Source organism: Phascolarctos cinereus, unplaced genomic scaffold (genome assembly GCF_003287225.1).
Source record: "Phascolarctos cinereus isolate Bilbo 61053 unplaced genomic scaffold, phaCin_HiC Scaffold_5;HRSCAF=322, whole genome shotgun sequence".
NCBI classification, from domain to species: domain Eukaryota; kingdom Metazoa; phylum Chordata; class Mammalia; order Diprotodontia; family Phascolarctidae; genus Phascolarctos; species Phascolarctos cinereus.
Window position 1 is genome coordinate 285,866,099 of NW_027555958.1, and position 14,233 is coordinate 285,880,331.

Sequence of the window (14,233 nt, forward strand, 5' to 3'; positions counted from 1 at the left end):
TTTCAAACCAGACCCTCTGACTCCAAATTTAATTTTCTATCCACTATACTGTACAGTTATCCCTTCCACATCACAGGGGTTAGGAGCACGGTGCCCCCTCGATCTGGAAAATCCATACAAAATTTTTTGGCCCTCCTTTTGTGCCAGAGAAGTCTGAATTTTTTTTCTTTCCTGGAGTGATTACAGTACCTTATTATAAAATTTGGGTTAAGTATTTTGGTCATAGGCTCTGTCTCATCTGCTGGCCTTGGTGTGTCATCTTTGGCTTCTGCGAAACTCCCCCAAAATTCCCATTTAATTTCTTATGCCAATCCATGATATATAGAAAGCTGCGATGGGAAAGGTCATGATGTGGAAGAGATAACTGTACTGCTCTCCAAGGACTAATATTCTTTGATCCTTTGTGATCACTCTAATGAGCAGGATCTCCTGGTAGCTGGGCACCTCTAAAGCCCTAGATTCCCAGGACTAGGCTCACCCTAGATCAAGGAGGTCTCCAAAGAAATCATCCTACACAAATTAAAAGCCTTTAGCCCTGAGAATCCTAACCATGCTGAGTGCATGCTTCCTCTTCCTTTTACTCACCCTGATAATTTCTTCCCATAATGTCATACCCCCTCCACCTCCCGCTATCGCTTCAATCACTCTCCACACCCCTTCTGTGGATACCCTAGATCTTTGAACGAGAAACTCGCCGAGAGAAGATCCTGGAAGCCCGGCACAGAGAGATGCGCCTGAAAGAAAAAGGCAAGACTGAGGTTAGGGAGGAAGAAGGCGAAGGAGAAGTTAAAATTAACCAGGAAGAGTTGCTGGCCTTAACTGAGAAAGAGTTCTTTGATATTATCAATTCTGAGACTAAGAGGAAAGGTGCTACTCTTAAGAAAGCTGGATCAAAGGTAAGTGCCCAAAGGGGCATTCAAAGGAACAGAAGGCAGACTTGGAAGGTCTGTTGATGTCCTGAATGACCCCTATCACTTAGCTATATAGGTCCTCAGCTTACTTATCTGGAAAATGGAATGTATCAGCTCAGTCTTTATCAATTGCAAGTCTTCCATAATGCATTCCCTACTTAAATACTTATTAAATGCTTATTGACTGACAAGAATGCACAAGATAATAGATAGGAATGGGCCCTGAGAGAAGTAATAGGAAGAATGTTAAACTAGGAGTTTTTCCTCATGGTCCAGCCCTGAAATAAATCAAGCTGGTAAGTGGAGGAATAAAGTGTCTTTAATTGAGATACCAAGGTGACCAAACCTGCCTCCTTGGGGGACATCCCACCAGGAGACTTACCGGAAAAGTTTTTATACTTTTTTAGGAGAAAAGGGGGAGGAAGTAGTATGAAGTAGCAAGGCCTGGTCATGAGATGGGAGCTGCCTTTGGCAATCTGAGCAAGGAAAACTGCTTCATTATAGCTGCTTTGCCCTTCATGCCATGAATCCCAAAGAAAGCCAGTAAGGATGTCAGAGGCTACCTTGGAAGCTGGTCTGGCTCAAGTTGGCTTTGCTAAAAGGAAAGGTCCCGGGGGGGGGGGTGCTTAGGGTGCAGCCAGCTCAACATAATCAAGAATATGTTAAGCTAGGAATGCTAGGACATCTCTGGAATCCTGACATTACTAGGATCATTACGAGGGAGGGGGCAGGTAATATTATGTTTAATATTAACAGGTTTTCTGTCATTATGTTAACAATTTTATATATAAAACATACTATATAATACCATATTAACAATATAAGAAGCCTAAACTATATATGTTCGAAGACCCCTTTCAGGTCTGACATTCTTTTATTTTTAAGAAAGTAGCCAGAGAAATTTAGGATGTGGCTATTCTTTCATGAATAATTATGACTTGATATAATGGTATCTGATTTTAAACAAATTGAATTGCCATTTACTGGCATGATTGCTAATTGTTCATATTTACGTGATGGTATTTTGTTTTCAAACTGAGGTCCTGAGGAATAATTCTGTGAAATAAAAGGAGGTATTATTATACTCAGTTCACCTGGTTGTATTGGATGGCTGTGTATAATGGAACACTGCCATTTCAAAAATAAATAAACTCACACATATACGTATACATATACATATACATATACATATACATATACATATACATATACATATACATATACATATACATATACATATACATATACATATACATATACATATACATATACATATACATATACATATACATATACATATACATATACATATACATATATAACTCAATCTCTCTATATATATCAATTATATATGTATTGATATCAATATGTATCTCTGTGTTTGTATATATATATATATAAATACATACACATATACAAACATACATATACACGCATGTTGTATATACATGGTTATATGCCATATATGTTGTTCCTATATAGTTACATGTTACCTATACATTATACATGGCTATGTGTTACATGTACTATTTACATGTGATTGCGTTCTATATGTTGTTTATATGTGGCTATATGTTGTATATGAGTTGTTTCTATATGGTTATATGTTATATGTATTGTTTCTATATTGTTATATGTTGTTTATATGTTAATATATAATATGGTGTCTGGAAGACATAGGGAGTTGCTGGAGTTTATTGAGCAGGGAAGTGACAGACCTGTGCCCTGGAAAATCACTTTGGCAGCTATGCAGAGGATGGATTGTGGAGGGGAGAGAGAGAGAACTGAAGCAGGGAGATCATTTAGGAAACTCTTTCTGTCTAGAGATGATGAGAGCCGGAACTGTATGAGGATAACTGTATGAGCAGAGGGAAGGGGACAGATGCAAGAGATGGTGAAGAAGCAGAAGAGATAACACTCAGCAACTGATTGGCTATGTGGGAAGGGAGACAGTGAGTGGTGGAAAACTTAAGGTTGCAAGCACAGGTCATCTTGGTTTTGGAGTCTGAGGACAGGGCCTTGAATCTCGCCATTGATACTTGGTATCTGTATGACTCTGGGCAAGTCACTTAACCCCATTATCTAGCCCCCCCCCAAAAAAAAATCCACAAACCTTGAAGCGCTACATAAATAAATAATTGTTATAAATAAATGTTGTTATTATTATTATTATAATTTTTAAAAGAGTACTAGCTCTTGAACCAAAAAAATCTAAGTTGGAAACCTGCTAGCTGTGTGATCTTGGGCAAGTCACCACTCTGAGACACAGTGTAATTATTTATAAAATGGGAAAATAAGATCTGCCCGCAATGGTTGTTATGAAGACTAAATAATATTTTTAAATGTTTCACAAACCTTAAAATGCTATGTAAATGTTATTATTATTATTATAAAAGAGTACTAGGTCTTGAACCTAAAAAAATCTAAGTTGGAAACCTTACTTGTGCCACTTACTAGCTACGTGACCTTGGGCAAGTCACCATTCTCAATTTCAATGTCTTTGGTCTGTAAACAGGGGATAACAGTATTCACCTCACAGATGAGATAATGTACAATGAAAGGGTTTTTCTCTTGATAGGCAGTTAATATTAACATAAGTCACTGGCCCCGTTAGAAAGCTCCCAAGAAACACACACACACTAATAAGGCACAGAGATCACATTCAAGGAAAATAAGAAATAATTAAGTATCTAGGAATTACTGAAGTGAACAAAGTGATAGACATCAGGAAGAACCTATAAACTTGTTTCTTTCTTCCCTTTCCCTTGTTGCACTAGTGGGACCAGAGAAAGAGAATGGTTTTTGATGGTAACCATCCTTCATAATTGACTGTTTGTATTCTTTCCTTTTTGTTGAGTTTTTTAGTTAACTCTAACTCTTTGTGACCCATTTGGGGTTTTCTTGGCAAAGATACTTGAGCTGTTTGCCATTTCCTTGTCTGGCCCATTTTACAGATGAGGAAACTGAGGCAAACTTACCCAGGCTCACCCAGCTAGTAAGTGTCTGAGGCTGGATTTGAGCCCATGTCCCCTTGACTCCAGGCCCTGGTGCTCTCTATCTACTGCACCACCTAGCTGCCCTCTTCTTTCCTTTTTTTTTTTTTTGTTGTCCTTCATTTTCTTTTTTTTTCTTTTCTTTTATTTTTACATATTTTATTAATTTATCTTGATTAATCAACAATCATTTCCATATGCTTTTGAGTTTAAAATTTTTCTCCCCCTTCCTCCCTACCACCCTTCCCAAGACAGCTCACAATCTGATATAGGCCATACATTTACATTCCTATTAAACATATTTTCACATTAGTGAAGTTGTAATTAAAAATTAAAACCAATACAAGGAACTATCAGAAAGAGGAAACAAAACTCAACAGAAGAGAAAAAAAAAGACAGCAACTCAACTTTCACAGTTATGATTACTATCTGTCTTTTTCTCCATCCTTTTCCCCCCTGTTTATGCTTTTCTTTCTCCTCTCTCCCTTGCCCCCTCACCAGCACTTTGCTTTTGACCACCGCCTCCTTCAGTCTCTCCTCCCTTCTATTATCCCTTCCCCCCTCTTCCCCTTCACCTCCACCACTTCTTCCCTCCCTTCCATTCCCCCTCCCTTTTCTTTCCCCTTTTCCTTCCTACTGCCTATAGGGCAAGTTAGATTTCTATACCTAACTGATTATGTTATTCCCTTCTTGAGCCAAATCTGATGAGAGCAAGATTCAAACAATGCTCACCCCCCTCCCTTCTTTCCCTCTGCTGTAATAGGATTTTCTATCTTTTCCTGTAATGTAATTTACCCCTGTCTGCCTCCTCCTTTCTCAGTACATTTTCTAAGATCAGACTAATCCACTTACTTGGATCCATTTAACCCACTTGATTAGATTTTTTTTATTTACATCAAAGTCAACTAATATCCACCCCCTTTATGTATACTCTTTAACATGGTAATAACAATACAGTTCTCAAGAGTTGCAAGTGTCATCTTCCCTTGTAGGATGTAAACAGTCCCTTATTAACAATATTTTGTATCTTTCTGTCCCATTTACCTTTTTATGTCTTTCTTGAATCTTACTTGAAGATCAAATTTTTGTTGAGCTCTGGTCTTTTTATCAGGAAGGTTTGGAAGTCTCCTATTTTGTTGAATATCCATCTCCTCCCTTGAAGAATCATGCTCATTTTTGCAGGGTAGTTGATCCTTGGCTGCAATCCAAGCTCCTTTGTCTTATGAAATATTGTGTTCCACGCCCTGTGGTCTTTTAATGTAGAAGCTGCAAGGTCCTGTGTGATCCTGACTGGGGTTCCATGATATTTAAATTGTTTCTTTCTGGCTGCTTGCAGCACCTTCTCTTCATCTGGTAATTTTGAATTTTGCTATTATTCCTTGGTGTTTCAATTTGGGATCTCTTTCAGGTGGTGAGCGGTGTATTCTTTCTATGGTTATTTTACCTTCTGGTTCTAGGACTTCAGGGCAGTTTTCCTTTATGATTTCCTGAAAGATACTGTCCAGGCTCTTTTTTTCATCATGATTTTCAGGTAGTCCAATGATTTTTAAATTGTCTCTCCTGGATCAATTTTCCAGGTCAGTTGTTTTACCGATGAGGTATTTTATGTTTTCATCTTTTTTTCATTTTTTTGTTTCTGTTTGACTGATTCTCGCTCTCTCATAGAGTCATTAGTTTCCATTTGTCCAATTCTAGTTTTTAACAGATTGTTTTCTTCTGTTAGTTTTTGTACTTCCTTCTTCAATTGGCCAATTGCATTTTTAAGGGATTTGTTTTCTTCAGTGTACTTTTTTTCCAGTTTGCCAATTGTGTTTTTTAGGGACTTGTTTTCTTCAATGTACTTTTTTTCCAATTGGCCAATTGTATTATTTAAGGATTCTTCTACCTCTGTCATTGGACTTTTAAAATCCTTCTTGAGCTGTTCTAAGAAGGCTTTTTGAGCTTCAGACCAGTTCATAGACCCTTTTGATGTTGCAGATGTGGGTTTGTTGACAATGTTGTCCTCTTCAGAATTTCTGTCTTGATCTTCACTCTTCTCATAATATGAATCCATGGTACGTTTCTTTTTACTCATGCTGTTTCTTTATTCCCTGTCCTTTAAAGAGATTGAGCCCTCCTGCTGGGGAACAGAGGGCACTGACCCAAGCTTCTTGTGTTGGGAGCCTAGGTCTTGGTCACTGGCTCTGTGTGCTGGGGCCTCTTATGTTGGCAATTGGAGGCTGTAGAGTTCTGGCAGCTTACCTTGTGTTGAGCTGGAATCAGCAAGGCTGGAACTTTCAGGCAATTCTAGGTTGCCTGCTTTTCCTTTCCTTTAGCTTTCTTCAGCTCCTTTTAGATGTGTGCTGCAGTGTGTTTATCTGCCTGGGGCCCCTTGCAATGCTGCCTCCCTGGTTTCTGCTAATGCACTGGGAGATTCCTTTGTGGTAGAGTGCCGAGGCACCTGGTGGTTTTCTGAGCTGGTTTCCACCAGTTCCACCAGTCTCACTGAGGCACTGGGAGGTCCAGGTGTTGGTGTTTGCCTGCTCTACCACCTGGGCTTCAGGATCTCCTCCTGGTTGACAGTTGGAGGTTCTGACAACTTACCTGGTGTTGGGCTGGAATTAGCAAGGCTCGGACTTTAGATAGACTTTAGGTGGTTTTCTTCAGCTCTTTTCAGATAAATGCTGCAGGATGCTTATCCAACTGGGGCCTTTTGTAGTGCTGCTTCCCTTATTTTTGCTGAGGCACTGGGAGACCTACTTGCTGGGCTGCTGCACTGCTGCTCTCTGTCTTTCTTCTAGTTCAGCTGTTCCAGGGTTTTTTTCTGGGGTGATATTTTCTGGGTTTTCAGAGGTTGATAAGGGAGAGTCTGCCCTCTTCTTTCCTAAGAGGTCAAAACTAGTGATAAATGAGGAGGGAATAAAACCACACCCAGCTGTCCTCAATGAGTTTTAAGTCACTAGGCCCAGACGAACTCTACCTATGGGACAAAATAATAACTGATATTTTTATGGCACTTTAACATTAGCAAAGCATTTTATGCATGTTATCTCATTTGCTCCTTGCAACACCTCTGTGAGTTAAGTATGATAGATATCATTGTCCTCTTTTAACAGATGAGGACATTGAGGCTCAGAAATCCTCCGTAACTGACTCTGGGTCCCAAATCTAGTAAGTTCCTGATGCAAGATTTGAACCCAGTCTTTCCTGACTCCCAATCCAGTCCTCTGGCTACCATCCTGTGCCATCTCTTTTGAAAGAAGTGGTAGATGTGGTTTCTGGGATACCATCAGTAATCTTTCCAAGACTGTACAGAAAGGGCAGCTAGGTGGTGCAGTGGATGGAGCACCAGCCCTGAAGTCAGGAGGACCTGAGTTCAAATCTGGCCTCAGACCAAATACTTGACACTTACTAGCTGTGCGACCCTGGGCAAGTCACATAACCCCAATTGTCTTTAAAAAAAAAAAAAAGACCATACAGAGTGGAAAACATGATGGGTGCCTCAAGACTGAAGGAGGGCAAATGTCACCCCAGCTTTCAAAAAGGAAAGAGAGTGGAGTCTATGAATTACAAGTCAGAGAGCTTAACTGATTCTTGATAAAATTCTTACATTTGCAGTATTATTGGGGAGAGGGGGGAAAACAAGCATTTATTAAGCACCTGCTATGTACCAGCCACTAAACTATGCACTTTACAGATCCTATCTCATTCTGTCCTCACAGTAATCCTGAGGCAGGTGCTATTATGTTCCCCTTTTTACAGCTGAGGAAACTGAAGCAGACAAAGGTTAATAAGTAAGTGACTTGTCCCAGGATCACATAGTCTGAGGCCAAATTTGAACTCAGCTCTTTCTGACTCCAGGTCTAGTGCTCTGTCTATTGTACCACCTAGTTGCCTCTATAATAATAATAACTAGCAATTATATAGTGCTTTAAGGCTTGCAAACCGCTTTACAAATATTAATTTGTTTTTTATCCTTATAACAGCCCTGGGATGTAGGTGCTATTATTATCCCCATTTTACAGAAGAGGAAACTGAGGCACTGAGAGGTTTAAAAATGTGGCTGGATTTGAACTCAGGTCTCTGTGACTCCAGATCTAGAACTCTCTCCACTGCACCACCTAGCTACCTTTATTATTAAAGGGATGGTTGGTGAACACCTAAAGGGGGAAGTAGTGATCACAAAGAATCTTCTTGAATGCAAGGACAGATTATATAAGGCTAACATTTCCTTTTTTGACAGGGTTTCTAGACCAGTTGATGAAAAAAAACAAAACCAGTAGATTAGGGCAATGCTGTAGACATTGTCTAGCTAGATTTTTAAGCAAACCATATGACATAATCTCTCAAATTAACATAACCAAGCCCCAACTGAGGCACCAGACCTTTTACTCTTGGCAGTCAAACCAGGTTCAGTCCTGGGGGAACTCTATGACTCTGGTTTTGCCCTCATCTAGATAAATCTTGGAACAGCTATCATTAGCTCATTTCTGTCTCTCTCCTAGTGGTATTTGAATCAGCAACTAACAAGCTCTTAATTAACATCTGAACATAAAGTGTATTTATTACATCCCATAAAGAACAGAAATGAGACCCTTCTCTAAGCCCCAGTTAGCGAGAGCCATCTTTCTCCCCATCTCCAGAGGGTCAGAGCTTGGTCCTCCATCATAAATAAGCCCCCAGGACCAATAATGGAGCTCCCAGTAGTGAGCAGAGTTGAAAATGGTGTCCTCATCCCTCTTGGAGGAGTGCTTGCTTTGAAGCCTCAGCCCTGCCTGCTTCAGTCTCTGTCTGCCAAGCTTAACGGAGAACCACGATACCCAACTGGTTGTTGTCTTTGCCACTGCCAATGCCTTTAAAGTTCCATACATCCCTACGTGGAGTGTTCTCTCTTGCTTCCAGAAATCTCTCTTCTCTGTTCCTGTCATCCCCTACACCTTAACCCAAAGTCCCATATACTGGGAAAATGGGTCTTTTTTTCCTACTCCTTTCTTTCTTTTTTTTTTTTTATGGGGCAATCAGTGTTAAGCGACTTGCCCAGGGTCACAGAGCTAAAGAGTATCATGTGTCTGAAGCCAGATTGGAACTCAGGTCCTCCTGATGTCAGGGCCTGTGCTCTATCCACTAAACCACCTAGCTGCCCCTTCCTACTCTCTTCTTTCTCCATTGTTCACATCTGCTGCACCAATCTTGTCGACAAGATGGAGCAATGTGGGCTGGGTGAAAGTTTAGTTGGATAGATGTGGAACTGATTGAATGGCTAGACCCTAAGAGTAGCCACTCTAACTCTGACATTCCATGATTCCTTGACTCTGTCGTGGTTTAGTGTCAACTTGGAAAACAAGAAAGAGTTTCTCCTGAAGGGTTCTGGGAGCTGTCTCTATACTTTTCCACAGTACTGAATGAAGGCACACAGGGCACACATATCCAATTTGCAGGTGACGCAAAGCTCAAAAAAATAAGTAACATAATGTGGAATGACACGCTACAAAATGGCATTAGCAGGCTAGAAGCCTTGGCCAAATTTAATAACATGAAATATAATTAATTAGAAGAAAAAAACAGAAATAAGTCCAACAGAAAGGTTTTAAAAATCAACTTTATATTGCCTAAGATGAGGGAAGTCTGGTAAAATAATTTGTTATTGTTCAGTCGTGTTAGTGGTGTCCTATTCTTCATGACCCATTTGGGGTTTTCTTGGCAAGACTACTGGAATGGTTTGCCATTTTCTTCTCCAGCTCATTTTATAGGTGAGGAACTGAGGCAAACAGAGTTAGGTCACTTAACTCGGTGACTTACCCAGGGTCACCCAGATTTGAACTCACGAAGTGGAGTCTTCTTAATTCCAAGCCCTGTGCTCTATCTACTGCATGACCTAGCCACCCTGGCAAAATAATAGTTTGTGCGAAAACTATCTGAGGGTTTTAGTAGATGGCAAGGCTGATATGAATCACCATTGTGACATACAGTCCAAAAGGCGAGGATTTTGCTAAGAGAGATTTAGTATCATCACTAAGTCAGCCCAGTGCTCTTTTCACTCCCCTATGCTTTATCTGAGCATAGATTTCTGTGCATAGTAGGTTCTTTAAAAAGACAGCATGGTATGTTGAGAAAGAACCCTGAAATTGGAGTCAGAAGATCTGGGTTTGAGTCGCAGCTCTGTGAACTTGGGGAAAGCATTTAACATATGGTTAAATGAATGACCCCAAAATTAAATAGAGGAGCAGACTGTTCTTTCTGCTCTTGGGAAATTGCAAAGTTCTTCAAACAATGTTCAAACTTCTCCTAGAAGCAAAGCACCTTTTTTTTTAAAGCAACATTCTACTAGTAATGTTATATGACTGCAAATTATGAAATACTTTAGTTTCTGAAGAATTAAAAATGAGAATTACTCAAGAAGGCAATAGAGGGGTACATAGTGGGTACAAGGAGTCTACAGCATTTAACACAGTTGGAGACAAAATTGTTGGAGAGTATGTACTGCTTGGGAAATGGTCATTTTTTAAATGACCATATCAAAGCTATAATTTACATTGTATGTCCTTTACCTGGAATCAGCTTCAAGTATTTAGTGAGATGGGACATTCAAGGCTAGGGCTCTGGGCCTCAATTTCCTCTGTGTTCTCTTGCCTCACAGCCCGGAGGTTCAGCCTCAAAGTTGGGGTAAAGATCAATAGCCAATCAGCAAACAAGCATTTATTAATTGCTTACTATGTTCCAGGCACTGTGCTAAGTGCTGGGGACACAGAAAGGCAAAAGCAGGGTTCCTGCCCTCAGGGAGCTCATAGTCTAATAAAGAAAACAACATGTAAACAACTATGTACGTACAAGAGATAGAGTGAAAATAGAAGGACTGCAGAGAGGGGTCACTGGGGGTGTGAAGGTTGTCTGGGAAAGGCCTCCTGCAGAAGGTGGGATTTGAGCTGAGTTCTGAAGGAAGCCAGCGAAGCCGGGACGTGGAGGAGAAGGAGGGAGAAGATTCTGAGGGAAGAAAGAGGAAAGGAATTCCATTGTCTTCTGCCTGCTCCCTGTTCTACCTACCCCTATGTCCAGACCTTTTTTCCACAGTAGGCAGTCAACTTTCTGGGGCTCAGAGCTTTGACTGGCTGTATTTCACTGTATTTCACATCCTGTATTTCACCATTCTTGCCTCTGAAAGTATCCAATGTGAAGAAGTTGAGCAAAGAGAGGCTGAGGTATCAATTGATTCAGTGATGTCCATTGCCAAGAACGTCAGAACTGAAAGGGGCCTTAGAAATCATCTGGTTCAATTGTGCGATGACCAGCTTTGATAGACTTCATTCTTCTCAGCAATACAATGATCTTAGACAATTCCAAAAGACTCATGGTGGAAAATGTTATCCACATCCAGAGAAAAAACTATGGAGTCTGAATGCAGATCCAAGCATACTATTTTCTTTTTTTGTTTGTTTTTTTCTTTCTCATGTTTTTCCCTTTTGTTCTGATTCTTCTTTCACAACATGACTAATGTGGAAATATGTTTAATATGATTATACATGTATAGCCTATATCAGATTGCATGCCATCTCGGGGAAGGGGGAGGGGATGGGGGCAGGGAGGGGGGAAATTTAGAACTCAAAATCTTATAAAAGTGAGCATTGAAAACTAAAAATAAATTAATTAATCTTTTAAAAAAACCATCTGATTCAACCTCTCTGTCCCCCATACTGATCTTACAGAGAAGGAAATACTGTTCCACAATGGCCTGGAAGAGAAGAGTGTTTCTTTCAGATCACAGGCTAGAGATTTCTGTGTTTAGCATCACAGATAATGAGCAGCAGAGTATCCACTATTTAGATTAGTCTCATGGAAGAACTTATCAGTGAATCAGGAATCTTAAACAGTGGAGAGGCCTCCCTCTGTCTGAGATAAGTAAATTAAACAACACTTCATAGAGGCAGGGGATAGACAGAATGTCCTCTAACCATACTTTGAAGCCCAAAGTCTATGACTTTAAATCAATCAGTAAACATTTATTAAATACTTATGATGTGCTGGGCACTGTGCTAACCATTGAGGATACAAAAAGAGGCAAAAGACAGTCCCGGCCCTCAAGGAGCTTACAATCTAATAGGGGAGGAAACATGCAAACAAATATATACAAAACAAGCTATATACAGGATAAATAGTGGATAATTAACAAAAAGACTGCACTGTAATTAAGAGGGGTTAAGGAAAGATTCCTGTAGAAGGCGGTATTTTAATTGGGACTTAAAGGAAGCCAGGGAGGTCAGTAATTGGAGCAGAAGAGTGAGAATGTTCTAGGCATGAGGGCAATCACAAACAATGGCCTTGTTGAGCGTGGTCAGGGTCAGCTCTAGTCTTCTTCATCTCAGCCTGCTTGGAAATGAAGTCATGTATCTAGCCCTTAAATTCCCACCCCATGACCAATCATTGCAATTTCTTTATCATCTTTCTGTCTCTAGCTGTTTCTTTTCATCTCTCCCTCTATGTACTGTCTTCACCCTTTAGGTCATAAGTTCCTTGAGTGTAGGGACCCTCTTGTTTTTGTATCACCAGCACTTAGCTCAGTGTCTGGAACATAGAAGTGCTTAATAAATATTCTATCCATCCATCCATTTATCCATTTGTCTTCCTGTCTATCCATTCATCTACCTAATCTCCCCCCTGTTATAAAGAAGACCTCAGACTCAGTTCCAAAGACTGGTGCTCAAAGACTTTTTTATTAAAGAGGTTGAAGTGCATCTTCTTCGATTCTCTTGAGAAGTGGGCACACCTCCTTTGAAGGGGAGAGTGCACCCGAGTACAGAAGCCAGAGCAAACTTTATAGTTAGTAATTGCCTAACTCCTCCCTTCTGAATTAGGATTGGTCCTAATCCTTCTGGGTTACAATCTTCCTTACACGCCCCACCCTTAACATACATTATGCTACTAGAACTGTGTTGTCACTCCCTCTCCCGCCTCCCCACCAGGGAGAAGTTAGCCTGTCTGTGCTGATTTCTTATCTACTTACGTGGAAACTTAACTCTTCTATTTCTCGCACCTCCCTCCTTCGATCTCTCTCTCTCTTTCTCTCTCTGTGTCTCTGTCTCTCTCTCTCTCTACCTCTCTGTCTCTCTCTCTCTGTGTCTGTCTGTCTCTATGTCTCTATCTCTCTATCTCTCTCTATCTCTCAGTCTGTCTGTCTCTGTTTCTCTGTCTCTCTATCTCTGTCTCTGTCTCTGTCCCTTTCTCTCTCTTTCACACACACACACACACACACACACACAGACTCACACACACACACACACACACACACACACACACACACACACTCCCCTTGGAGGGATTGGGGGAGCCTTATTAATCTGGAGGGAAACTTGGCACCAGAAGGCAAAACCAAGATTAATGAGTAGAAGTGGCAAATGTAGGTATAAACTAAAGTGAATCTTCCCAATATTTAGAGTTGTCCCAAATGAAATGGGCTACATTGAGGAGTAGGTTTCCTCTCAAAGTCTTCAAGCAAAGGCTGGATGACTTCTCTTCTGGCATGTTGTAGAGAGAATTCATTTTCAGATGGGAGTTGGATTAGACAACCCTGGGGGTCCCCTCTTCCTTAAAGATTCCCTGATGTATCAAATGGATTGGTCAGAGCAGCCCTGGGGGAAAGGGAGGATCCAGAAAAAGGAAGCTTTTTCTCCACCAAGTTTCATTGTACTTTTCAACAGAGAGACGATGAGGACGGAAAGAGTCTTAATGAAGAAGATGAAATAGAATATAATGAGAGACAAGAGGAAGCTGAAGAGCCGGCAAAAGAATAAAAGGTCGGGATTTAACTCCATTCTAAAACAACCGTCAGAAGACTTTGCCTTAACATGATACAGTTCATTCTTTTTCGTTTGTTATCATTTTTATTTTCAGGTCTAAATTCTCTCCCTTCCTCTAGCTCTTCCCCCACCCATTGAAAAGGCAAAAAATACAATAGCCATTATACATATGAAGGTGTGAAAAAACATTTCCACATCAGCCATGAATGTTATACAACTAAGCAGTGCCCCTATTTTAAGGGTGGGGACCCAAGACAGGCAAAAGAGTATGGGGGAGCTGGGTATAGGTCAGGGGACCTGCCTGCCCTTCTCCCTTAGGAAGCCTGAATTGCTGGAGTTAGGATGCAGGAGGAGCAGACCCTTGACAGAAACTGTTTAACAACTTTTCTTAGTGTAGCAGTTCTCCAACTTTTTGGCCTCAGGACTCCATTACACTCTTAAAAATGATTGAGGACCCTCTCTCAAAGAGCTTCTATTTGTGTGGGTTATGTCTATCAATACTGGCCATACAAAGTAAGTGTCAGAGGGGCAGCTAGGTGGCATAGTCAATAGAGCACCAGCC

The 14,233-nt window shown here is 40.6% G+C and overlaps 1 protein-coding gene across 2 annotated transcripts in view; it reads left to right on the top strand.

Annotated features, from left to right (window-relative positions):
* Positions 1-14,233, top strand: part of DNAI2 (dynein axonemal intermediate chain 2) — a 76,526-nt gene that overhangs the window by 58,901 nt on the left and 3,392 nt on the right. For both annotated transcript variants that reach the window (XM_021002627.2, XM_021002628.2), the window contains exons 12-13: positions 675-896; positions 13,573-13,668. In XM_021002627.2, the coding sequence (XP_020858286.1) occupies positions 675-896; positions 13,573-13,665 (315 nt within the window). In that variant the 3' untranslated portion in view covers positions 13,666-13,668. The remainder of the gene's footprint in view (positions 1-674; positions 897-13,572; positions 13,669-14,233) is intronic.